The sequence below is a fragment of the Pogona vitticeps genome, chromosome 8 (genome assembly GCF_051106095.1).
Source record: "Pogona vitticeps strain Pit_001003342236 chromosome 8, PviZW2.1, whole genome shotgun sequence".
Taxonomy (NCBI): domain Eukaryota; kingdom Metazoa; phylum Chordata; class Lepidosauria; order Squamata; family Agamidae; genus Pogona; species Pogona vitticeps.
Genome location: NC_135790.1, coordinates 9,623,209 through 9,649,198, shown reverse-complemented (window position 1 = coordinate 9,649,198; position 25,990 = coordinate 9,623,209). Strand labels below are relative to the sequence as shown.

General features: G+C 42.5%; 1 protein-coding gene across 2 annotated transcripts in view; it reads left to right on the top strand.

The window, feature by feature from the left end:
* The window catches only part of DDHD2 (DDHD domain containing 2), a 31,340-nt gene extending 6,655 nt beyond the window's left edge, over positions 1-24,685 (top strand). For both annotated transcript variants that reach the window (XM_020786132.3, XM_020786129.3), the window contains exons 3-18: positions 952-1,142; positions 3,831-3,920; positions 5,495-5,615; positions 6,224-6,313; positions 7,600-7,732; positions 9,163-9,371; positions 9,716-9,786; positions 11,524-11,646; positions 12,987-13,082; positions 13,883-14,002; positions 14,788-14,943; positions 18,364-18,466; positions 19,425-19,598; positions 20,363-20,525; positions 21,622-21,741; positions 22,534-24,685. In XM_020786132.3, coding sequence (XP_020641791.3) covers positions 952-1,142; positions 3,831-3,920; positions 5,495-5,615; positions 6,224-6,313; positions 7,600-7,732; positions 9,163-9,371; positions 9,716-9,786; positions 11,524-11,646; positions 12,987-13,082; positions 13,883-14,002; positions 14,788-14,943; positions 18,364-18,466; positions 19,425-19,598; positions 20,363-20,525; positions 21,622-21,703 — 1,922 coding nt within the window. In that variant the 3' untranslated portion in view covers positions 21,704-21,741; positions 22,534-24,685. The remainder of the gene's footprint in view (positions 1-951; positions 1,143-3,830; positions 3,921-5,494; positions 5,616-6,223; positions 6,314-7,599; positions 7,733-9,162; positions 9,372-9,715; positions 9,787-11,523; positions 11,647-12,986; positions 13,083-13,882; positions 14,003-14,787; positions 14,944-18,363; positions 18,467-19,424; positions 19,599-20,362; positions 20,526-21,621; positions 21,742-22,533) is intronic.
* Positions 24,686-25,990: the final 1,305 nt, after the last annotated feature.

The following is a 25,990-nucleotide window of genomic DNA, read 5'->3' as shown; positions in this document are numbered from 1 at the left end:
ATGGACATAAGAGAATCTACAGTGGATCAGGCTGAAGATCTATCTATTCCAGTGTCTTGTTGTTACAATAGCCATTAGTAGGTTTATTCTTACTGAGTTTGTCGAATTACTGGTAGAAGCCATCCCTAGGCCAGTAGTTATCACCATGTCTTGTGGCAGTGAGTTCTATAAATTAGTTTGGTGGTTTCTAAATTGACTCTGAGGAACATGACTTCCAGTATTATTGTGAGTACCAGTAAACTTCTGTATTCTGTTGATTTTATAATAATTGGTCATGTTTTGCCACCATCTGCTGTACTGTTTGTATTTTTGTATTAGTTATTTTATACTCATAGGCTTAGTTTTTGTGTGTTAGGTTATTATTGTAGTTTTATCATATGCTTATGTTTATCTTACAATATTGGAAGCTGCACAGAGTAATGGTCTGGCCACTAAATGGGTGGGATGAAAATTCAAACAAGTATGCAAATTCTTGCAAACACTGGGAATTGTAGAAGTTATTTGAGTTATAAATTGTATTTCCTCAAGAGTTTTGGTACCAAGAAGTAAATGAAATGTGACTGCAGGTGAAAGAAAGAAAGAAAGAAAGAAAGAAAGAAAGAAAGAAAGAGATATGGAGAATGCACACAGTTTGCCTACAGATTCTGTTGTCTTTTTATAAACATTGTTTTGTGCATTTTCATATCTGTTTCTTCAAAATACAAATGAAAAGAAATCAACAACTAATAAACAAATAAAGATTATCTGGACATTTGAAAGAGTAAAGTTACAGTTCTCAAAATTCTGCGTTGTACAATATGAAAATAGAGGCCTGTGTGTTTTTAAAAAAAAAACTGATGAGAAGTTCTTGTTTTCCTTTCTACCAAGGCTTACAGATGGTGTGTGGGTGTTCAGGATGTAGTTGTAGTATCTTCTATGTAATCTTTCCTTCATCACAGTCCTTTTTTGCAGGCAAGCACTGTGGTGACCTGGTTGTTCCAACAGAAGGGGGCAGGTATGACGTACACTTGCAGAAGAGGCTGCGATGTGCTGTTTACTGGGAGGAGACTGAATCTGAAGTGAGACGCTGCACTTGGTTTTACAAGGGAGAAAAAGACAACAGATATATTCCATACCCTGAAAACTTCAGTGAAGAATTGGAGGTAATATTGGCTAAAGATACCTGACATATTTGTAATTTTAATTTCTGGGAGGTCTGTCTGTTCTTTTTGGAAAGCCCAACTTGGTTACAACATGAAATTTATGGCTGATGCTGGGTTCAAACTAAATGCGGTGTGGGAAATCTGGGAACTATCTACTAATTTTGCTGGAGCAGAAGGGGAATTTGGGTCAGAGAGAGAGAAAGAGAAAGAGACTCTTTTCCTCTATGGTGTTTAGGGATATGACATTCCTAGGTGTTTTTGGACTCCCAACTTCTCCGAGGCAGAATTATGGGAATTCCAGCTCACAAACACATACATTCATTTCACTCGCCTGGCAAGAGCGAGGCCTTCATTTTCTGCTGCAATGCTTCGTGGGAGGAAGCTTCCACAATTTGTTTTAAAACAGAAGAAGCATCAGGTAAACACAAGTAGATTACAAAGAGAAAATCATAGTCATAGTTACACAATAAAAGCCCAATTTCGAAGTTGTCCTAGAGTGGCTTAGAACCACTCCCCTGCATATTAGCATTTTAAAATGCTGACCTAGTTCCCATTCATGGATTATTTGCATTACGTCAGATGTAGTCCAGAGCAGTTCAGCACTGTCTAGTGCTGTGAAACTAGAAACAGGCATGAGAAAGAAACTTTCACATTTTATGGTTGTTGTGGGTTTTTCGGGCTCTTTGGCCGTGTTCTGAAGGTTGTTCTTCCTAACGTTTTGCCAGTCTCTGTGGCCGGCATCTTCAGAGAACAGCACTCCGTGCTCTGGTGTAGTTGGCTTGGGAGTGCAGTATTTATGGCTGTGAGATAGGCTTTTGTCTTTTTCTGTAGATGGGTGATTAGTGTGTCTTGTTGTGGGTGTATTGTTGTGCTGAGAAGAGATTATCTGTCACTGTGGTTGATAGGTGTCATTAGCTGGTTTTTTGTGTGTAGTGATCCCCTGTCGTTGTGGCTGGGTGGAGTTCATTTACCTTTTGCACACTGTATTTTTGAGAGCTGGGAGCCAAGTTTTGTTGAGCTTCAACTTTCCTCTTTTTTGTTGAAGTTCTGCTGGTGCATTTTACTTTTTATTTGATTTGTAGGTCAACTATGTTGCATTCAGTCCTGTGACCAGCCTTTTTCACAATGCAGAAATGTGAGTCTTCCATATACTCCGTCGGAGTCTAGCCTTGCCTTCCTTACAATCCAGTCTGGCAATCCCTTGTCTGCACATTTCACATTTTAGGAACTTTGACCAACTTTTTAACATATCTTAGAAGCCTGTCTCTGACCTCTACGTTTTGGATGCGAACCTGTATTCCTAGTCTGGATAGTCTGGAATAAGGAGCAGCTCTTCAGCACAAAAGGCATCTAAATGTTGGAGATGCACCATCAAATAAGAGCATTGCTGGCGGGCTGTCTTGGGATTCTCTCACGTTACATCTTCCTGCTGTGCTGTGTATTCTGCCTCCTTTCTCCTTGGTGCCAGAATGCCACTTATTTTGCTGCTGCAGAAGAATCTTTCCTCAGTGATGGAGTATCAGATATTCTCTCACACACAGAACTTTGTGATGTAGTTGGCATCAGATATTTCAGTAGATTTCAGTATCCTGGTTGCTTGCAAATACTGGAGGATAAAACACCTTGTGCTTGCACCAAGTAGGAGATCTCCAGGTGTTCTGAAAACAAGATGGGGGAACTTTTGTCTTCCTAGTATTTCTCCTACTATTGGCCAAATTGGATAGGGCTGAGGAGAGTGAAAGGCCAGAGGTTCCACAGCCTTGCCCTTAAGAGACCCCCACTGGCTGTCTGGGCTCTTGGCAGACGGGATAGGGTTCTTTTGACAGATCTCAGGCGGTTTGCAAGAGTGCCTTTAAGGCAAAACTGGAGTATCTGAGTATTCGCACTAATCAGGTAGCAACCACACAGTACACCCTTGAATTGCATGGGTCTCAACAACATGGGTGTACAGATTTTTCCCCAAAATTAATTAAATAAATATTCTAATAAATATATAATACTGTGCCCTTGGCTACCCAGAACCTCATAAATTCAACACTTATGGTGTCAGAGTGGTCTACTTGCCCACAAACATAACATCTCTAATCAGCCTGTAGAACATGAGGCCATAAAGACCTTTCAGGCTCATTACATACAGTTTTGTATTGAAAGCGCTATGGAAGAGAACCCTGGCAGAGAGAACTGTCCTCTCTCTCTCTCTCTCTCTCTCTCTCTCTCTCTCTCTCTCTCTCTCTCTCTCTCTCTCTCTCTGTGTGTGTGTGTGTATGTATGTATGTTGTTGAAGGGAGAAGTGTGTTGAAGGGAGGAGTGTATTCTTGAGAGGGGGGGTTGATTGCTGACTGAAGAAAGTTTTATCAGTGAGTTGGCAAAAGAAAGAGGCAGGAGGACCAAATATTGTAACACATTAAAGACTAACAGATCTATTTCCTTGTGTGCTTTCATGGATCAAAATCCATTTCTGGTTCTCAGATCCCTGTAGCAAAGACACTGGCCTGCTTTTTTTGGTCATTGCTGCCTTTGACCGTTCCATAAGCAATGAGAGGGTGACTTAAATTTTGTTTTGGCTTCAACAGTTTGAGTTAAGAAGTGAATGGCGGATGATGGGGAGAGGTGTTGGGATATTAGGTGAGACTTTACCGGTTTGGTGATTGAAACTGTAATGTTAGAACAGATTTTTCTCCTTTTCAGGATGCCTACATGATCTGTGTGACTTTAGACGAGTGGAAAAAGAAACTAGAGTCCCCAACCAGAGAAGTAATCATATTACACAATCCAAAGGTAAATTAATTTGCTCTTCTCTCAGCAAGAGGAAACACTGAGCATCTTTTAGCAAGCAGCTTCAAATTAGTTTTAGGAAAAGATGGACCAGATGAAATAATCTGTCCCTCTAATGTGGCCTGCACAGCTGGGAGTCAGTGTACCTGCCCAAGCAGTATACCGGTCTCGTCTCCAGTGTTTCTACACTTGAGTGTGTGGAAATATTTATTTATTTATTTTTATTTAAAATATTTTTACCTCACCTTTCTCCTTAAAAAGGAGCCAAAGTGGCTTACATCATTAAAAGACAGTATTCAGTGCTAACTACAGTGAGTATACAAATACTAAAAATAAATACCATACTAAAAAACAGTAAACATAAGCAAAACCAAAACATATTCAAAGGAGTAAGCTACTATAATCCATTTAAAAACCCTCTCAGGCATCCAGTCGCTATTTAAATAACCTTTCAATATAAACTATAGCTGTCAATTCCACCATGCTTCTGCCCATGTTATGTGGTCAGTTCTGTCCTATTATAACAAGGTGAGCTTTATACTTATAGACAGTCTTGTAATAACTCCAGGGTGGGGAAGCAGAATCTCAGTCCTTTCCACAGATCTGTGCTGGACTGGGGAGAAACTGTACCCAATCTGATCCAGTATCTGTGTTTCCTAATTGAATCTTATGGCCAGCCAAAAATGTTCCATATTTTAAATTTGTCTTGGTACAAAGTATGAGTGGTGAAGGGGATGCTTTGTCCCATATGAATCCCCAGGACTTTAAGATCAGATATTTAGGGTCTGTATTACACGCTTTCTTTTAAAAAATTAACACTTGGTCCCACCAGTATTTGGTGGTGGCCCTAGAGCAGGGGTGGGCATTTGTCAGAAGCTCATGAGACCTACACACCCATCTTTGCACGTTGGATGGGGACACCTATGTACCCCATTCAATGTTTTCTTGCAGAAAAACCTTTTTAAACTAAAAAAAAAAGGATCTGTGTTCTCCCTGTTGGTCAATTTTCTTAAATATGGGGGTGTGAGGGCCCCCAGAGGATGCCGAGAACCTTCAGAACATGTCAGAATCCTTCCACATCTCCTGGAAGGGAGCAAAGGGAGGTTTGAGACTTAATCACTTTGAAATTTAATGGGAATCTTGGTGAGGTGTTGGGGCCACACGTGGCCTCTCCTTACCCTACAGATTTATCTCAATTTCTCTTTTTGGGGGGGAGACTTTGAATTGGTAACAAAAATCCTTTTGCAACCTCCTTTTAAAATGGCTTTGGGAAATAACCAGATGTGACTGAAAGCATGGAATTCACTGGAAATTGTTTTGTTTCTGGTTTAAATTGTGTAGAAATAGTACATAATTTATCATTTGTGAAGTGACTTTGGAACGTGTTTTGCCTTGAAGATGTTGCGCAAACAGTAGGCGTAAATAGCATCCAACATGGAACACTGAATTGACTGGGGTGCCCTCGCATGTTCAGTTTGTCTTTAGGCTCCTTGGTGGTGGAGGCCTTGTCTCTATTTTGCGGTCCATTTTGCTCACTAACTTTATTCTTGCATGCTTTCTTTTGGTGTTCTTTCAAGTTGATGGTACATTACCATCCAGTAGCAACCACTGATGACTGGGGTGCAAGCCCTGCTGAACAGGGCCGGCCAAGGACAGTGAAGAGAGGAGTGGAAAACATTTCTGTTGACATCCCTAACGGTAAATAATACTTCTCTTTTTAGCTTGCTTTTTAAAAAAAACTTGCATTATTTGGTTTGTTTGATGCCAGTTTATATGACAATTGTGCCGTAAACAAATGGCTTTCTGTCTATATCATACTTGTTCAGCGAGGCTGTTTGTTAATATTTAAATAATAGGGAGCAGAAGCCAAGATATGATCAGACCAAACTAAATATCATCCACAATATTTCCTCAGTGGGAGTGGAAAGTAAAAATTTAACACAGCATACTGTCACACATCTAGCCCTCTAGAAATTGCTGACAAAATCCAAAGGAGGTATCCGTGTTTGCCAGCCTCAGAATGTTGGCAAAGATAGGGATGGGGGAAGGGAAAATATTGTGGCACAGATTTATTTCAGTGTGAGCCTTTGCGGCTCAAAATCCACTTGCTCATATGCAAATACACATCTGTATGGTGATGAGAATAATGTCCAGGGGAGGACACAGATGCAAAGCGGCAGTGTTTATTAGCAGAGGAATGGGGCTGTCAGTTAGCAGGCCTAGCTAGGATGATGAGCTGTATGCCTGGCTGTCACAGAAGTGCTAAGAGTTTCTATAATGCTCTCTGTTGACCATTTTTATTTCAGGGGAACCTCCACAAATAGATCATTTGGTTTTTGTTGTTCATGGGATTGGACCGGCCTGTGATATTCGGTTCCGAAGTATTGTCCAGTGTGGTAAGCATACTCTGCCCCCGCCCCAGAAAAAGAGGCATCCCAAGGAAGACTCCCAATTGAAGCAGTGTGATCCAGCTTATAGCTTCTTAGATTCTGTAGAATTCTCATTTCCTCAAGATAGAAATAGTGACGTTGCAGTATTGTGCATCAGAGAATCTCCAGAGAATGACATTTGCAGAGCTAAAATCCTTATAAGCAGGGAAATTTGTATATTTAACTGAAATTTTAAAAGGATGATGATTAGAGAGGGGGGTATTCGTATACGAATACGAATATTCCCACAGAGGTGGAAATAACGAGGGTCCGCTCACAATTTGTTTTATGTGAAATCCATTCACAATTTCGCCACTGCCGCCAGCTCCGCGGAGCCTTCCTTTCGCTCTGTTGTCCACAGTGGATTAGCTACTCTCCGACCTAGCAGAGAGGCTTGTCATGCCGCCTCCTGCCAGGACTGGGTAATCGATTGCGGACAACGGCGCGATAGGAAGGTCCAACGAGCTTGCGTCAGCAGCAAAATAATGAGTGGACAGTCTGGCCCCAAGGGGCTGGACCCGCATTATTTCCACCTGTGCGGGGTATATGAATACCCCCATCTCTAATGATGATTTTCAAGACAACTGTGGCTGTAGTCTACAAAAACGTATGCCATTATAACGTTATTTAATCTCTAATGTGCTACATGAATTTTAAGATGAGGGTGTTTCTAATGTAGTGTCTAATTATTTCTATGTTAGGGTCTATGCTTTTTATATATACGTTGTGTGTGTGTGTGTATCATATGCAATTTGAAATATTTATTGCTGTATTATTTATACTGTATATGTACATACACATCCATATGTTATTTATTTTGATGTTGTGAGGCTAGTGTATTTCTGAAAGTAGAATTTTCACAAACTAATATTCTGAGTTGCTTTCTAATATAAACTCTGTGACCCCTATGAATTGTTATTCAGTAGGCAGTCAAATCAGCTCTTGGGAATGCTTAAGAGTTTATTTCTGAGAAGATAATTTTACGCTTAAGCTTAACTGCTAACATTCATAATTTGCTAAACAGATCTTGAATGAGATGGGAAGAATTGCATTTCAGAATGTATGAAAGAAGCCTTGAAATAGTTGATGCCTGCAAGGGTGAGAAAGCAGGCATCAATATGCTTTCCAGTTTTCTTATTCGATCAGTTTTCTTATTCGATCCTTTTAGGAATTTCCTGACATTGCATTTCATTTTGACCTTAACATGTGTGGGTTGCACCGTGCCTTCATTCAGCACTTGAATTTTCTTACAGTTAATGACTTCCGCAATGTTTCCTTGAGCATGCTAGTGACACACTTCAAGAAAGCGCAGGAACAGCAACAGATTGGCCGGGTAGAATTCCTCCCAGTGAATTGGCACAGTACCTTACATACGGGTGTGGATGTGTAAGTGAATCCCGCAGCATTATCAACAAGTGCATCAAACATAACTAATGGGCAGGGAGTGGGCTGAAAAAAGGAGATTGTGATAAGACCCAGAGGCAGCGAGTGTGATGTATATAGCTGTGGTATACCAGTGTTTCCCTGGCGGGTGCAGTGATTGCCAGAGATACACATATACTTGTACCTCTGCCAAGTAGGAGATTTAGAGGGGGAATGTGCAGTATGCTTTTACATTTCCAACCCCGGGGGGAGGGCGGAATGCACGCGAGTCTTTTTGTATCTGTGCTGTATAGAGACATCTTCAGTTGTTCTCGCAGACAAATGAATAACCCTTGTGTAACAAGTGAATACAAGCAGTTGTTTGTAATCTTCTGCTTGAAAGTTCCAGCAAACTCTCTTAGTTGGGAAACTTTGTGCCATGCCCTTCTCTTCAACTTCACCTCATACAACGGCACTCGTGCTCCAGTCCTCCAAGAGATTGATTGATTGATTGATTGATTGATTGATTGATTGATTGATTGATTGATTGATTGATTGATTGATTGATTGATTGATTGATTGATTGATTGACTGATTGAACTTGTATGCCGCCCATCTAGACATAGTCTACTCTGGGCAGCTGACAGAACACAAAGTAAAACAATAGAAATAAATTAGCAACTGTACTGCAACTGTTCAGTACAGTTCTTCCTGGAATATAAGAATAAAACATTGCATGCTTCTAATATACCCTCTTCTCCCAGATGAGCCATCACTAGGTCTTGTAATTTGCCTGTCACATCCATAAAATTTCATGTAGGGCTAATAGAAAAGCTGTGTAGCTAAAGCTTTCCCCAGAATTTCCTGTTCTGAGGTGTGTAGGTAAGCTTCCTTGCTGGAGACATGTCAGGACATCCAACACACTAGATTACTAGTTGCCACTGTTTGGAATAGGCCACTTTTTCTTCTTTGTGGGCTTCCTGTGCTTTCATGCTAGAAGTTTCACATTAGCAAACATTCATTTAGAAGCCAGTTTCATTACAATGAGTTCTGCTTGCTAATCATTTAGTTTAAAAAGTTCAGGTCATTTGTTACTCAGTCATTTATATAAGAGGATTGTGGAACTGCCGCTCCCAGTGTACTTCATTGCTGGTTAAGCTGGCTAGAGTTTATGGGGAAAGCAGCTGAGTAATACTTGGAAGACTCCCCATCTGTTGAAATCTATGTATTTGTGGAAATCCTTTAAGACCAGCGAGACTTGTTTATAAGTCAACAGATGCAAGGCGGTGGTTGCTTTCACCGAAGTAGAGAATGCAGCACCATTTAGATCTGCACCTTTGTAGGTGAGCTTAAGCCTTTCTGTTAGAGAATTAAACTTTAGTGACACAAAAATTTGAAATCCCAGTAGAAAGGGAGAGCTTTCCCTCAAATGCCCTTCTCTGTTTTGTCCTCAGAGACCTGGAGAGAATCACCTTGCCAAGCATCAACCGCTTACGTCATTTCATCAATGACACCATCCTAGACGTTTTCTTTTATAATAGCTCCACCTATTGTCAGACCATTGTGGACACCGTTGCTTCAGAAATGAACCGACTCTACCTTCTCTTCTTGGAGAGGAATCCTGACTTTAAAGGAGGAGTCTCATTAGCAGGTCACAGCTTAGGTATAAACCTTCCTCTCTCTTTTTGATTTATTTAATTCTATTTGTTTATTTCTTGAGCTTCTGTACTGCCTGATGAGTGCAAGGCACTACTCAGGGTGCTTAGTAATAAAGCAATATAATGTAACAATAATAAAGGAAATATAATAAAGTAAGCCAAATCGGTAAACCAAAAATAAATCAGTCAACGTAAAATAATAGATGGGTGGACCAACACAATTAGGTTAGGACCCTAACACAGGTTAGGTCTTATTTTCAGGGAAGCAGGGTAAGAAGAATAAGATGTCTGTTTAACAGACATTTTTTTCCAAGTTATTGACACCCTGTTGATTGCATTCTTTTCTTAGGATCGCTTATACTGTTTGACCTTCTCACAAATCAAAAATGCACATCTGATGAAGAGGAAAATAAAGATGAGGTACATGCTTGCATTGTTAACTAGCTTCTTGGTTTTATACAGGCTTTTTGAGAGTAGGAAAGCAGCTTTCCCCTGCCACTTCCCCTTAACTCATAACTATATCCGTGTATACATTTTTAAAATATAAAAGCAAATATTGGGAGACTGATGTGGCATCTCTCAGCATCCCACTTTTTCTCTAGTTACCACTGCAACTGCAGCTAGAAATATGTATACTTTTAAAAGGATTGGCAAAACTGCTACCATGCAAGATTTTCAGTGTGGTGTGTGACTTATAAGTTCACATGGAACTCAGAATGAATGTTGAATGAACAAAAAAAATGTGTTTCTGGTAAAGTTCATTATAAAGTTTAATCAGCACACTTTACTGAGCTCTGCCTACAGCTTCATTTTTATGATGGCACTTGAGCCCTTTGCAGATTAATTAGGTTACACCTCTGCAGAGATCTCAAATTCCAGAGAGGAGTGCTTGAAAAAGAAAGTGGGGGCAGCCATTCATGACATAGTGGTTAAACTGCAGTACTGCAATCAAGAGTCTGCTCATGACATGAGTTTGATCGCTGGCTTGAGGTTGACTCTATCTTATATCCTTCCTAGGTCAGTAAACTGAGTATCCAGCTCGGGTGGGGGCGGAGGGGGCAGTGTGTAGCCTGCATAATTTAAAATTGTAAACTGTCCAGGCGTTACAATTTAAGCACAATGGAGCAGTATATAAGCAGCCCACTTTACTGATGCTTTTTCTCTTTGAAAATGCAAACATGCTGACTCAGAGTTACTTGACTCCAAATGGATAGTACCATGAAATGTTGCTCATAATAATTGTGACGGTCATGCCATGTCCTTGGTTACCTTTTCCTTCCAGTTTGAGGAAAGTGCTAAATTTAATATTCTCCGGAGGCAATCCTAAATTGAAGTGACTGTCACTTTATGTCTTTAGTAGTATAATGTAATGCAAAAGGAGCAGTAAAACAGCACGCAGCAACACCACAAGATTTTCAGTGTGATGTTTAACAATGAATCTGCAGAAGGCTCCATTACCTGAAACTGTAGAGAGAGCTCAGTGTCATGGACTTTGCCAGAAACATATTTTGTATTTGTTGAATATTCAGTCTGAGCAAGAGTTCATCCTGAAAATCTTGTGTAACTGCAATATGGTTCTTTTACTTTTCCTTTGGTTAGATTTAGTAAATGTCTTTTAAACGTTCTTATTCAGACAGATTTTGGGGCCAGAATTTTACAGCAAAATATTGTGTGCCTAAGGACGAATCACATAAGTGGCTTTCACATTAACTTTCTACTTCATGGCCTGTGTGTACAAACTGAGCCTGGCTAGGCACAGACGGATAGACAGCCAGCAAGATAGTGCACACTGCTTACGGGATTGCCTGCTTGATTCTTACAGGATTCTGGTCTCTGTGTCTAATCTGATTTGCTACTGGAGGAGGTCTTAATCTGGCTGCTGTGGTTATTTCTTATTATCAGATATGTTTTGATGGTTTAATGAACACTTGGATATTTTATCTGTACTGTTGACCACTTTGAATGTTCTGTTTAGTGAAAAGGTTAATAAATAACAAAAAATTAAAAGGTGAAAGGAGTGCAGTAAAATCAAGCCCCCCCCCAGAAATGTTGTCAGAAAGCTATATATTTGTGGCACTGTCCTATTCTTAAAGTTTTATCAACACAAACTTTTTTCTTTTGTTAAATGCTATATGAGTGTGGTGCCTGTCTTCCCAGGGCCCCCGAAAACTGGCAGCCATCCCAGAAGGCATGAAGTCGGTGAAGGATGTTTTAACAGAACTTGAACTTTCTGAATACTGCTCAATGTTTGAGAAAGAGGAGGTGGACAGTCAAGCCCTGGTAAATTAGCTGCTGTAGTTGCTCTTATTTAGATCTGTGTTGTCCTGCCTGCTTTGCTTCGGCTTGTCTGTACTTTCAGCACTGTGCTTCCTTCATGATGATAAAATGATAGGCAGATGGGACACAATGTATTCTCAAAAGCTTTCACAGCCGGGATCCAATGGTTGTTGTGGGTTTTCCGGGCTGTTTGGCCGCGTCCTTAAGGTTTTTCTTCCTAACGTTTTGCCAGTCGCTGTGGCTGGCATCTTCCTGTCCTCTGAAGATGCTAGCCACAGAGACTGGCAAAACGTTAGGAAGAAAAACCTTAAGGACGTGGCCAAACAGCCTGGAAAACCCACAACAACCATCAGATGGGGTACACATGTGTTTTCTTGGAACGTAAACAGGAGATTCAACTGGGATGCCTCCGATGTTCTAAGATGAGGGATCCTATCCTATTTCTTATGTATATATAGGTTTATTTAAGATGTCATTCTTAACTTCATTTGCAAACGTACTGATCCATTTCATTAATCAAATGATAATTTAGCCTGTGGGTCCCCAACCCCTGGTCTGTGGTCCAGTACCAGGCTGTGGCCTTGGCAGAACCGGCCACAGAGACAGATCTCCTCCCCCCGCACACACGTATGCCCCCCCCAAATACACGCACGGACGCATGCACACCCTGTCCTCAGGCGCACCCATGCACGCCCAGACAGGTTGGGGACCACTGGTTTAGCCCTTTAATTCCACCACCAGGATAGCAGAAAGTATTTGATATTCCAATTTTAACCCCCAAGGGTTCAGAACATGATTTGCGAAGGAATGATGCAGTATAATTACAGTGAAGTGCAGTATCAATCAATAGAAATATAGAAATATGTTGGTGGTGATAGGGTGCCAGAATTATTCTGGTAGCATTTCTTCTCATGCTTGATTGCTTTCACGTTGTGGCCAAAGCCTGCTGGGCAGCGGAAAACACTGAAATCCTCTGAAGCAGTGGGTCCAGCCAGCCAGGGCTCTCTGTCTGTGAGGAGGAGGCATGTCTCCCTTCCTGGCAGTTTCACAGAGGCTCCAGGAAAAAGACTGCATAAGCCCTATGGATTGTGGTGCTGGCTGTAAAGGGATAATTTCTGCATCAATTGTTTGAGACTGAGCATTCCAGTGTAGCTCTGTGTGGTACTCATTGTTTGTTTCTTTAAAATAAAGCTGTTATTCTTTGAAATCATTGCCTAAGCATCACCAAGCCTCTGTCCTGGTCGAAGGAGAAGGGTGAAGAAGAATAAGCCTGAGACCTTGTTCCCTGTGAGTTACTGGTTGTTGTAGTGTACATACCTGTCTGTGGGCTTCTTATTGCACAGGCCTTATGCACAGAAAAGGAACTCAGAGACATGGGAATTCCATTGGGACCCCGAATGAAGATCCTGCATTACGTAAAGAGTAAAAGCAACAGCCAGGTAGGCTTTGGTATAATCATTCCAAGTAATTTAAATCCATACTTCCAGAATCAGGGATCAAAATAATGTCTGTATACTTTAAACCTTTTTGTATTATTTAGTGGATATTGGCATGATTTCTTGACCAAAACCAGATAGGTCATCCTGTCCTTTGTCCCTGATCCTTTTGCTTTGCTTTCCCCATCTTTGGCAGCAGCCTCTCTCTATCCTCTTCCTATCTCACCTTACCTTTCTTTACCTTAAATTGCATCTTGTCTTGAGTTAATTTATTGCAGCAAACCCAAGAAAATGTAGTATTTTAACTGCATTATGGCATGGCACCATCATGAGATCCCTGGAAGAAAGAAAAAAACAACAATGAGCTAATTGCAACTGTTAATATTTTATCTGTTTAATTACATTTTCATCTTAATAGAATTTAATTTTGAATTTATAACCATCAATTGCCCCAAGATTTTGGAAGGCGGTGAGTGAAATACACTTCTCTGCACAGCCAATTCCATGAGCAAATGCACGCGGTTCCAACTGCAGAACTGGTAACTAAGTCAAATAGTGGAAATGCCGCCACGCTGGAACCTATTACAACAGTGGCCCTCCAGATATTGAGCAACATGTTGCATGATCCTTCATCATTTATATAGATTAGGGCTGCAACATAAGGGTGGGTGGGTTTGTAGTTGCCCACCCTTATTTTACAAGGTGAGCCTCCTGCCGGTGCTTACTGGGACAGACAGTTGTGACAGCAATGTATTTTGATAGCAAGGCTACAGAAAAGGGCTGTCTTTTTTCTTCTGTTGCAGTATTCTAAAGAGCAAACACCTTCAGCTTCCAAGGAAGGAGGAGACACCAGACGGGAGGCCCCTCTAATATCTGCGCAGGGTGGGACGAGTGGCCAACATCCGGATGTTGTGACAGGGCAGGTAACCCTCCTACTCCCTCACAACCCAGGAGCTTTCATTGAACAGTCATGCCAGAAAGAGGACCTGTTGAAGTTTGAGCGACCATGGAGCTTTTCGGAAAGCTTTATTGGGTCAAATCCACACTGAGTTTCCTTTAAAAAAAGGGGTTTGCCTGTGGCCAGTCCTTGAACCCAGTACCTCCAGGGCCACAGTGTGTCTGGTTTCCCATTGACAGCCTGACATTAAAAGCTTAGTTCACCAAATCTAACTTGGGTTTTCCTTGCGTGACCTGCAGTGTAGGATGGGAGGATCTGCTCCAGGAAAGTTTATCTTCCCCCTCCTAACATTTCCCTTCTTCACCTTCTTGATCGGAGTTTGTCACAGCTGATTCTTTACAGAGTTCTATACTTCTGATCCTGGAATACTCTAAATCATTGGGCAAGTGTTCTGTCAAACAAATATTAGCTAGTACTAGATAAGCTGTAACTTTGAGGAAGATCTGAAAATTCCTGAATTGCTTAAATCTGGAAAATTAAACAGCGTAAGCCTGGATGGGATGTTATCAGGAAAAGCTCCTGTGAGGACCCTGGAAGCAGGTTGGGATACCATTTCTTCTTACTTTTTAAAAAGTAGTCCAGTTCTGTTCCAAATCAGAGTTGTTGACCTTGATGTAGTAATGAGTTCCACAGTGGGGAGAACCTCATTTCAAAATGTTCATGTGTTATTTCGAGTTGCTATGCCCTGGTTAATTCACTATGTGAACCTGCATCCTCGCACAACAGTCTTCTGTGTTTAAACACAAACAGGTCCATGCAAATTACCCTCAGCTCCTCTACAAACCGGAGATCTTCTTTGCCTTTGGTTCCCCCATTGGGATGTTCCTCACTGTACGTGGTGTGAAAAGGATCGACCCGAACTACAGGCTGCCCAATTGCAAAGGTTTCTTCAACATCTTCCATCCCGTATGTATGGCAGCAGCATTTTCCCAACAGAGTCAAAATATCAGATCCATGCCAAGCTATTTGTACCTGGTTCTGGTTTAAATTAGTGGGCTAAACACAAGCTTTAGTGTTAATTAGCATAGGCCCATTGAATCAGTGATTGATTGTGCAAGGATGGGCTTAAAATGTCCCATTCATTCCTTCAATTGGTCTGTTCCAACTGGAGGAACATTTGGATTTAACTCAATTTATATCCATCATAGCTTAGGTTCTATAGAAATCAAAAGGACTTGAGTAGTATAAATTTGGTTTGGATTCATTACAGACTGCTTAGCTATGTGATCTATGATTTCTATGACCATCCTAGAGATGGGCAGGAAGAGCCAGTTGGGCTGTTTGTGTCAGTTTGTGTACCATTGCAAAAGGTGTTAAGCTGTTCAGTGTCCTCTCCCCTCTGGCATGCGCCCACTCAGAAGCAGTGCCGGAGGTGGGGCAGGGAAGCCTGGACGCTGTTTCTGAGTGGGCACCTGCTGAACCACCAAATACTTGTTGCAGAGGTAAACAAACCAGCACAAACTGCCAAATTGGTGTTTCGTGCCCATCTCTACACGGTGCATGAATGATCTTAATTGTGGCATCCAGGCACTGACATGGAATTTGTGAAGGCTTTTATTTATGGGGAGAATGGTCGGCATATAACGTATTACTTCCAAAACAAAATAGAACAGAACAAAACATCAAAAACAAAAAACAAAGCTCAGCTAGCCTTCACTCATATACATTCTCCAAATGTTTGATTATTTGAAAACATTCCAATATGTACCCACTGGAAAGAAACATAAAATGCCATGGGCAGTTCTGTTCAATTTTCAGAAAAATGTATTCCCAACACAGAATTTGAGTTTTCTAGGCACTGAATTTTACCTTTGGGGAAGAAAGCGATATCTGGAAGATTATCTGAACCAGTTTCGGTATCTTTTTCTTCTGCTGTGTAGTTAATTCATTTGTTAATTGAGTGATCAGTCTTAAGACTGAGTTCTTTATGTGCTCTCTTGATGTACAGTAGAAATGTGGCCTTTGACAGCAAAGATCCTCTGACTCCGTCTATGGGAACACCGCTTTTGGTGTTGCTACCTGTAGGTGTGTGATTGTTTCCTCTTGTGTGGACAGTGTATAGTCTAAATCAGATTCGCAGTGTGCTTTTTCTTCAGCTGTTATTGAAGGGTTAAAACCTTTCTTCTAATCTAGACCATCAAGTAGCCTCCAGATTTTTAACTGGAGTTCCTGTATGGCTTGTATTGCTCTGATATATGTCAATTTGTTCCCAATCTGTTCTTGGATCCAAAATGCCTGTTTTGATCTTTAAAGCAGGGGTGACCCTCAAGTTTATTTTGTGGCCCCCGTTTTTCCCATACCACCAATGGTAAATTTATGCTGTGTTTCATTTTAAATAGGTAACAGTGTCTACTCTCATATTAACTTCCCCACTATCACCATCGCTGCATTTACAGAAACTAGAAGCAAATTTCTACACACATCAAGCTTCCTTTCTTTGCATGTTACAGGGTGGTGGTTAATTTTTTATTTTTATTATTAATAATTTTTTTGCGATCTTTATAATCTCCAGAGGATTCTGCATCAGAAAGTTGGACCTTTGGCTTATTAGAGTTCTCCACCTTACTCTAAAGCAGGGGTCAGGGAACTTTTTTATCTTTTACCCCCTAAAAAATGTATATATGCCGACATTACCCCCTTGATTTGAAAGGAAGGATGTCAGTCACGTGCGTCTCAATCACACACAGCCAGTTCAGTGCCTCTGCCGCAGCCTTGCCACCTGGCCACTGCCGCAGCCTCCTCCTCCGCCTGGTGGGGCCACGCTCAGTCTTTGGCCACACGGGGGCGGCTCTCTTTCTCCCCCAGCAGACAGCTCCTGGGTGATCATCAAAGAGCAGCAGGTGGCTTGCCTGCCAGGGGCGCCTGATGCTGCCTCCCATTCCGGCACCAGCTCTGGCAGCTGCTCGTCGGGGTGGCCACATCGGGGCTCAGCATCAGAGCTCCTGCGAGCCTTACTGTTGAAGCGCCGCGACAGCTGCCACACGGAAGCCAAGAGGCTCCACCAGGCCCACCCAGCCAACATGGAGGTGCCACCGAAGGAATCCATGCGGCCGGGCGAGCACCACTGCTTCCCGACGGGCTCCTCTGGGAACAGGGAATGGGTGTGAGGCGGCGGCATCCCGGCGCTGGGAGGCTGAGGCTGGCCCAGGCCGCTGTCGTCACCACACCCGCCCTCCTCTGCCGCAATCCACCTCTCCAGGCACTGGAAGGAGAGGCCTCTCTTGGCCAGGACGCTCCAACCACTCACCCTCTGCCATGGGCGGCCCCGTCACCACCGCTTTGGCTGCCATATGCCACCGACTGGGGCCCATCACCGGCCGCCATCCGTCATGGCTTGGTTGCAGCCGGGCCAGAGAAGGGGGCAGGAAGGGGGCGATTGGGCAGCTGGGGACCCCCTTCCAGGTAGAATAGGAGGAGGAGGAGGGAATGGGGTTAGGGTCGCGCCCTCATTACCCCCAGGATTTTCATTTTTACCCCATTTGGGGTAATTTACCCCTGTTCCCTGACCACTGCTCTAAAGCCTCAGAAACTGAAGGATAAGTAGCAGTCTTACATGGAATGGACAGAGGATGCCTCTGTGTTTTCCAGTCTGTCGTACTCTTCAGAGTTTCAGCCAGAGTTCTTTCCAAGCCCTAATTGGAGGAGCCAAGGATTAAGAGTACCTTTTGCATGCAGAACATGATAAGCCACCCTTTAAGCTAGGATCCACCTCCAAGGAAACTGGGCTAATGAAATTTGCAAGACCATCTTGTTTTGTCCATTCCTCCCTGTGTCAACCAAGCTGCTATCTGGTTCACAGCACAACTTTGGAAAGCTTCCCTCAATGGAAGTGGATCTCAATTATTCCTTCCACTTTATTTTAACGGAAAGAACTGTTATCCTGTCTTTTGATATTTAAAAGGCTCAGCTTTTGTACAACCATCCAAATGTAGTTCACTTTTATAACTTTTAAGTAGCGGCAAGCTTCTTTACAGAGGAAGTGCCATATTCTGGGGCCTGCCACTGAGGAAGAGCTACCCTGTGTCTCATCCAAATGGATCTCAGAAGCACCAAGATCCAGAGCTAGGTCTTGGAAGGGGAATGTGCCTTGGAGGCAGCTTGTAGCCTTATACATCCTGGATCACTTTGGTATTAGGATTAAGCTGTTCATTTTTTAATGGAATACAGATTTTTTAAAGTGTGCTGCTGTTTTGTTTTTATATTTTGATTTTGATGAGAGAGAGAGAACAGGCTGAGAATTGTTTCCTTCTAACCTATTTTAGGAACTCTTAGGAAGCCTCGAAAATAGGTAAATAGTGAAGTGGATCTTATTTCTTTCTTCTGCAGTTTGACCCTGTGGCATACAGGATTGAGCCCATGATTGTCCCCGATGTGGAATTTGAGCCGATGCTGCTTCCTCACCACAAAGGCAGGAAGAGAATGCATTTAGGTAAAACAGAAGCTCTTCCAATGATTGGCCTTTTGAATCCAAGCGTGCTCAAAAATACTTCCTTCTGTTTCTGGAAGCTGTTTGAATACATGCTCGTGCCAGTTTTCCCCTGCTCCTCTTGAGTAATTGCAACTCTTATCCAGATAGATTCTGGACAGTGCCAGCTTTTGATCTAAATTTTCGTGCTGGGCCTTCATGGCTACAGAGCATGTAATACTCTCTCACTTGTTTTTTTGACTGGTGGCCGGACACTCAACACATGTGTCCCATGGAGAGTTTCCTGCCAGTTGCCATTCTTGGTGTGTGGCTTTGTAGGCTTGACAATATCAAAATAATGGGTTGCAGGTTCTACTGGCAGAAACTGTTCTGAAACATCCACATGTATTCCCAGTATCAAGCAGAAAGTGGCAGCTTGAATGATTAAGGAGGAGTGGCCAGTTGGTAATGGTGTGTTAACAACTCACAATGCAATGGATTTTATAAAATAGCCACATGGCTGCCTAAAAGTAAAGAATAAGTCAAAAAATTTTTCTAAATATGTAACCATTCGCCACAGGAGTGGACGATACCAAAAGCTGTGAAGCCCAATAACGATGTTGTAGTGGAGGGATATAGCTAATGGGGTAAGCCTACAGGGGCAGTTTGGTTCCCAGAGAACCTTATTTGGCTCCAGGGGCTGAGTTTCCCTGCCCCTACACTGAGGGATTGCATGGGAGCAGAGGGAGAGCATCGTCTACATTTGAAGGCCAGGATCGAAGAGTCTGAATGAGGAAACTTGAGGGGTATTAAGATTGGATTGGTGCTGAATCTAAATGGATGTGTCAAACCATGGGTAAAAAGTATCTGCTCTAGCTTGTTGATGGCATATTTAGAATAGCAGCTTCTAAGGGTTGAAAATAGACCACTGAAACTGCTGCATTTACTTTGCAAATCTGTGTTGGTGCTTTCTGTTCTCCAGAACTGAAAGAAGGCCTCACGCGGATGAGTATGGATCTGAAAAACAACTTACTGGGATCTTTGAAAATGGCCTGGCAGTCATTTACCAGGACTTCATTGCCAGCTGTGGGGGCAGGGGCCACTGGAGATACAGAACATGAAGTGGAAGATGAAGCCAATTCCAAGAAGCAACCAGGTTGGTGAGAATCCTGGCTGATCATTCTTCCCACCCCCCCACCCCAAAAAAATTGGGAGCACAAAATGCAGGCTGCGTCTCTGTAGAGTTTCACCAAACTGCCTTGCAAAGAGGAAGAAAGGTTGCCCGTTATTCTGTGTCAGGGTGGACAGCCCGTTTGCCACCACCACTGCAGGAACTTGTTTGAGGGCAACAGATTTTGTTTGCTTATGGGTGTATGCGTGTGTGCGCACCATGGCTGATCTGTGGGAGGGTAAAATTCCTCCCGAATCACCTGAAATTCTTCAGCCCTTCTCCATACCCATCTTTCACAAATGCTTCCAAGTCTCTGCAAGTAAATCAGATAAACTGAATGGGTTGACCCAGTGAGGTGCATCTGGATATGTTTAAAATATTTGGGTAACATGGCAAATTTCTTTAAGTTTGCATTGCCCAGATATTGGCTATTCTTATTATCCTCGATGAAAAAAAGCCAGGGAGCTGTGAGGCTGTCTGGAGTCATCAGGTCTGAAATTGGGATAGCATAACTCTCTGACCAAACTGCAAATTCTTTTGCTCTGTTTTGGCAGGTGTAAAAATTCTTCCTTCTGTGCTGCTTCTGCCTGTCAAAGGAGGCTTTCGAAGCAAACAGCACCCGCCTTCTCAGGCAGAAAAGGTGCCTTCCAGTCTCTACTGGTTGACAGACTGGTCTTCCATCTATTTGAGCTGGTAACCAATTTTAACTGCACTTATCAGGCTTTTCCTTTCTTTTTTTTTTAATTCAGAAGAGAAACCTGAAGAGTCGGCTACACCGGTGAAGGAAGAGCCTGCTCCAGTTAATGTGGGCATGCTCAATGGAGGCCACCGCATTGACTATGTGCTACAAGAGAAGCCAATTGAAAGCTTTAACGAGTACCTCTTTGCCCTGCAAGGCCACCTCTGTTACTGGTAAACTTCGGATTTTTATTTGTTTGCTTTTAAAAGTTGATTACATTTTTATTTAACCTTCTTTCCAAATGCCTCAAGGCATTGTGCACATTCTCTCTTCCATGTACTGTTTTTGCAATAACCTGTTCAAGTAAGCTGTGCAAAGAAAGGAAAATTTTCTATGGGAATTCCCTTGAGCCTTCCTGTACCGCTTCTAGAAGATTTGGATGGCCTTGTGTCCAGTTTTTTAGTGCAGTAAATGCTGCTAAATGTCAAGGCTTAAAGCTGGCTTTTAATAATGAGAAACCTTGCTAGTTATTCTTGTGAAATCTTTCCCTCTAATTTCTAGTAGGCTACTTCTGCTTCTGGTTTGGGGGTTGTTTGAGTAATGAAGGCTGAGAAGAGACATCCAGAAAGTTTACTTTATTTGTTTATTTAGTATCATTTATAGGTTGCCTTTCTCCCGATGAGGGGACTAAAGGAGGCTTGAGAGGTTTCACTTTGGAAGGAATCAAGCTCTCTTGGGCCCATCTACTGCAGTGGATGACATGTCTCTCTAGAATAAACGATGCTAAAAGCCAGAATCAAAATAATATTTAAAGCTTCGCCTGTTCTTATTTATGTTAGTTTTACTGAATGCTCCCAGTAACTGCATAGATCAGAAATGATCAACTAGCAGCCTGCAGACAGAATCCAGTCCTTACTGTGTTGTCCGGCTGGTCTTTATGGTGCCATTTTCCATCACTTGTGGGCAAGACAATAAGAGTGGCCATCTGATCTTCTAACTGGTTTCATGGTATCTGGGCTAGGAAAAGGTTACCGTTATGGAAGGAAAAACACAGCAGACAGAATCCTGCTGCCATTCTTAGCCATTGTCCTGGGCCTTTTATTCAAAGTGGGGGCCACAACAACACCCCCTTCTGCCCCCTTTCCTGGGAGTACAGTGAGGGAAGATGAGAAGGGAATGGGAGCTGAGGTTCTCCTCTTGCCAGGTAATTTGAATGCAGCTGATCTTCCATATTGATTCCAAGAGGTTTGCCGTATAGGCTTTTTGTAGCACTCTTATAATGAATTCTTTTTCTCCTTCTCTCTGCATTGATTCATTCATAATGTCCAGGGAGTCAGAAGACACGGTGCTATTGCTGCTGAAGGAGATCTACCAAACGATCGGCGTCAGCATGGACCAGTCTCTTCCGTAAATCAGAAATAACTTGCTGCAGTGGTCTGGTTTCCAAATGTAAGTCCCTTTGCCATTCAGACTGACTGATGTCATGAATGTTTTCTAGCTTGTTTTATTTTACCTACTGGCCACTCAACTAGGCACATGGCCAAAGTGTTTGGAGATAATCAGCCCATGTACACACTGCATAGCAGACTAAATGGTGGCTCTTAGAAAAGTCTCAGTGGCACACCTCACAAAGCCTTTATGTTGTTCTTTCTAGCTTCTCGTATCAAGATTATCCACTTAGTAGATTTAGATGGATATAATGTAGATCATTGCATAGCAAACCTCAGAGTTATTCATGGCTGGAACATTTGTTGCAGGTTTTAGTGGGTTGTCCTGAAATTTTTCCTTTACTCTTTAAAAAGCCGCAGGGAGATCCTGCTTTGATCGCTTTTCTCCCTGTAGAACTTGCCCAGTGTTTACTACCCAATCTGGTGTTTTCACTGGTTGGCAAGCACACTTTCAAAAATGAAGGCCCTTGCAATTTGCAGTATGATATAAAAACATTTTAGCATCTTATAATGGATATCCCAGGTCATTTTTTCACTTTTCCTCTTGGCTTTCTTCAAGAGCAGTTAGTGTTAAATGATCTGTTCTGATTATGAGTGATGCACCTGCATCAAAACACCTGTTGAGAAAGTTCTAAAGGGATTTTGAATGGCCAAGACAACACTATTAGATCTTTCTAATTGCCCCTAGTATCTTCTGTAAAATGTTTGCAGTTTCTGAATAGCAGCTTTATATGTCCATTCTTCTTAGGGAATTCATCAGTAGCGTGACTAAACTTTTCTATTGCTCCCTTAGATTTCATGCTGAAAGCGCATTGAGGCTCCTTGCCATCTTCCTCCTCTCTCATCTGTAGCTGACGTGTGTCCAGTGTGCTTGACCTCAACTGACTGGAGCTTTGGAGGATTCCCCACCCCTATGTATTCCACAGGAAGCACAGTCTCTTGATTGTACCTCTTCCTTCTGGACTTGCTGGGCTGCATCCTCTGATTGGAGGCCAGTCTGGGTATACCACCTGCATCCATTGGTAGTGCAGACTCCCCATGCCCTGTTCAGCTGGAAAGCCCTCACAGTGGATGTTGATATTCCAAGGAGAGTAAAGCTGCTAAGGGTTTGGACAGACTGTAGGAAACAGGCCACACGGGCCACACGGGACCTCCAGTACCATACATTTTGTTTTTAAGAGTTTGTGTGTGTGCTCGTATGTTTGCACACACACACGTGTGTGTATCTATATAGATATTTATAAGTATATATATATATATACACACACAGACACATATATCTATCTATGTATTTATACACCCTCCTTTATTGCTGCTGCTTCATCCAGCAGGTGGAGCTACAGACCAAAGCAAAAGACTGTCCAAGGCTATTCTTGACTTGAACCACAGTCAGTGTGAATGATGTGCTAGCTGTTGCTGTATGTTATGACAGCTACATTCAGAAAAGCAGATAATTGGCTACTCAGGCCAGGAAGAAACTGATAGGCACGTGAAACACTACATTTATTCCTACCTTTCTTCTGCACAGAAGTCACTCCTTTCATTATGGCATGACCTCCCTTCTATTTAAATGAGTTGGACTTTAGATAGCTGTAGCCTACTGGAGAATCTGGATTCCCACTGCTGTCTGTCTTGAGAGCTGTGCGGTGTTCAGGCAACTGTGCCATGAGGCAGAGAGCCGTGTTGCTAGGAGATTTGTGGCTTTACTTTGTGTTCCAGCTGGTTCTCTAATCTGGTGTGAACACTTTGAAAGAAGAACACAGTTTGTTTGCAGTCCTTGGCTTTTATTAACACTAGGTGGGTCCCAGTGACTGAACATCTATTTCACCAGTGGCTAAATCTTGATTTTTATCATAGAAAAGTATACCTGGGCTAAGGAAAAGAGACAGAGCCAATGCAGTAGTCAGCCACCAGCTTGATGCACATTGGGAGCTGTGTTTGATAGCACATGGTTATACCCTAGCAGGCAACGTAAGACAACTGAGACCCCCAATTTCTGTCTGCTTTCCTGGAGTTCTGGATGGCAAGTTAAAGCAGGCCTGTACACATTCATTATCTCCACAATAGATTCCCACTGAAATCATGGAGTAGTGACATCAAGGCAAACCTCTAATTACCACGAGGAATGCAGTGGATTCTTGCCTCACCTGCACCTGAGGCTTGGGTAAGAAAGGAAACAGCCGGGGAAAACCATTTCCTGTTTCTCCTAGAAACTGCAGTGAAAACAAAAGTCTATTTCAGATTGCAGGGTGCCCTCATCAGAGTGTCAAGGTACTTACTTCCATCAGGCAGCACGGTCCCTGGTGAATGAAATCTGCATTGCAGTTGGACGCATGCCAGAACAGTAGAGTATTTTGTTCTGTTTTTCCCCCAGCATGTCCTCCTGTGCTTGGATACTGGAGAACTCAAAGCATAGGCCTACTAGTGCTTCGAGATGAGTGCTAATGCAGGCCCTTTATGCTGCACCTGATGTTACAGGGTTGCAGAACGGCTTCACCCAGCAGAGATGGTCCTTTGTGTCTTGGCATGAATGTCAGAGAGTGGCTAACAATCTCCATGGCTTTACCGGGATTTTCATGGAATCCTTTCTACAAGGTGGGTGGTGGCAGCAGTAAGCAGTGTGTTCAGGAGAAGGACATGACTCTGTTGTATTGTTCTCATGCTGTGTATCAAAACTCACCGTCAGGCATTTGACTTGTTTATTCCCCCTGATCTGTTTGCACCGTTTGTCACGGCATTATCCCTTCCCCTTCTCTCTCCACCCTGCCGCTATGAAGCGGCGGCGTTATTTAGCACAACCAAGTTCTGGGTCAGACTCTTGCTGCAGCAGGGATGCTCATGGGAGTTCAGCCTCGTTCAGTCTTAATCCCACGCAACAATTGAAAGTTTATGCACTTTGTAAAATATATCTATTTAAAAGAAGTTATTTAACTTTTTTCAGTAAATACTTTTGTCTTTGGAGCTTTTCTTGGCCTCTGCAAGGAGAATCTTGATGTCTGTGAGCCATGTGAGGCCTTGTTTCCTGTCTGCCAGTACAGAAAACAAGGGAGAAGCGAGAAAGTTGTGTTCCTCTAAACTGAAAGTGATGTGTGGTATCTTAATGCTCAGTCATGTATTTGGCTTCTGTTAAAACGTCTGAATTTTTTCTACACCCCTTGGATGAAATGAGACATATATCTAACATTCTTCAAGTTACAACAGACAACCATTTCCTTCCTTCTCACTGCACAAAACACAGAGGGAAAAATCCCACGAAAAATGGTCCCAAATGTGAAGCTACTTCTCCCACCTGTCTGCATTCTCAGCTGTTGTTTTTCACGCTGTGCTGCCTAATCCATTGGTTACGTTACAAGCACTAATATCTTCTGCCTAAAAGTACTGGCTTCAGCTTTTGAGCAGCAATTACTGCTTCAAACCATTTGTTTGTTGTCGGAAACATGCAAGTGTGAACGTATTTTCTCATGTCATACAAACATGCTGCAAAGATTGGATTCTAGATCCACACTGAATCATGCCTAGAGTTGGCATGTTGGAATCAGTGGGGCAAGTGAGTCGGAAGGACCATTTATGTCAAGAACGGCACAAAGGTAAGAATAGCACAATATTTGTATCACACAAATGTCAGCATGTTACAAGATGTAGTAAAAGTTCCAGTTTTCATTTAGAATTGTGCTACTTTCTAGCTTTTACTTTAGGACTAGATCTGCTTTGAGGTCCTTAAGGTTTTGTTCCTATACAAGGGCTGAAATCCTGTTGCACAGCTGCACAATCACACACCATCCTTTTTTGCTTGGGCATATCTTACACAGTTACACAATGAAAGACAAAGAGGATCCCAGCCAATATGTTACATGGGTGCACAAAACAAAAGGAAGAATTTTTCGCTCCATAAGACGCACCTCTCCATAAGACGCAGCAAATTTTTAGGCAAAGAAAACAGGAAAAAATAATCTGGATATTTCGCTCCATAAGATGCATATACATTTTCCCCAATGTTTTTTTGGGGAAAAAGTGCGTCTTATGGTGCAAAAAATACTGTATTTTCCTGCAGTGGAGGGCATCCTAAGAGGGTGACTTCCAACTCACTTTAATAGACAGGCTGGGTTAACGGATCAGAATGCAAAACAGTGGTGCACTCTTCCCCCCCCCCCACACAACCAGTCCTTCACCACTAGTGGGAAGGGCATGGCACACATATCTGATCAGAATATATAGGAAAGAGGGCTAATCCAGCTGCAATTTAAGGGTCA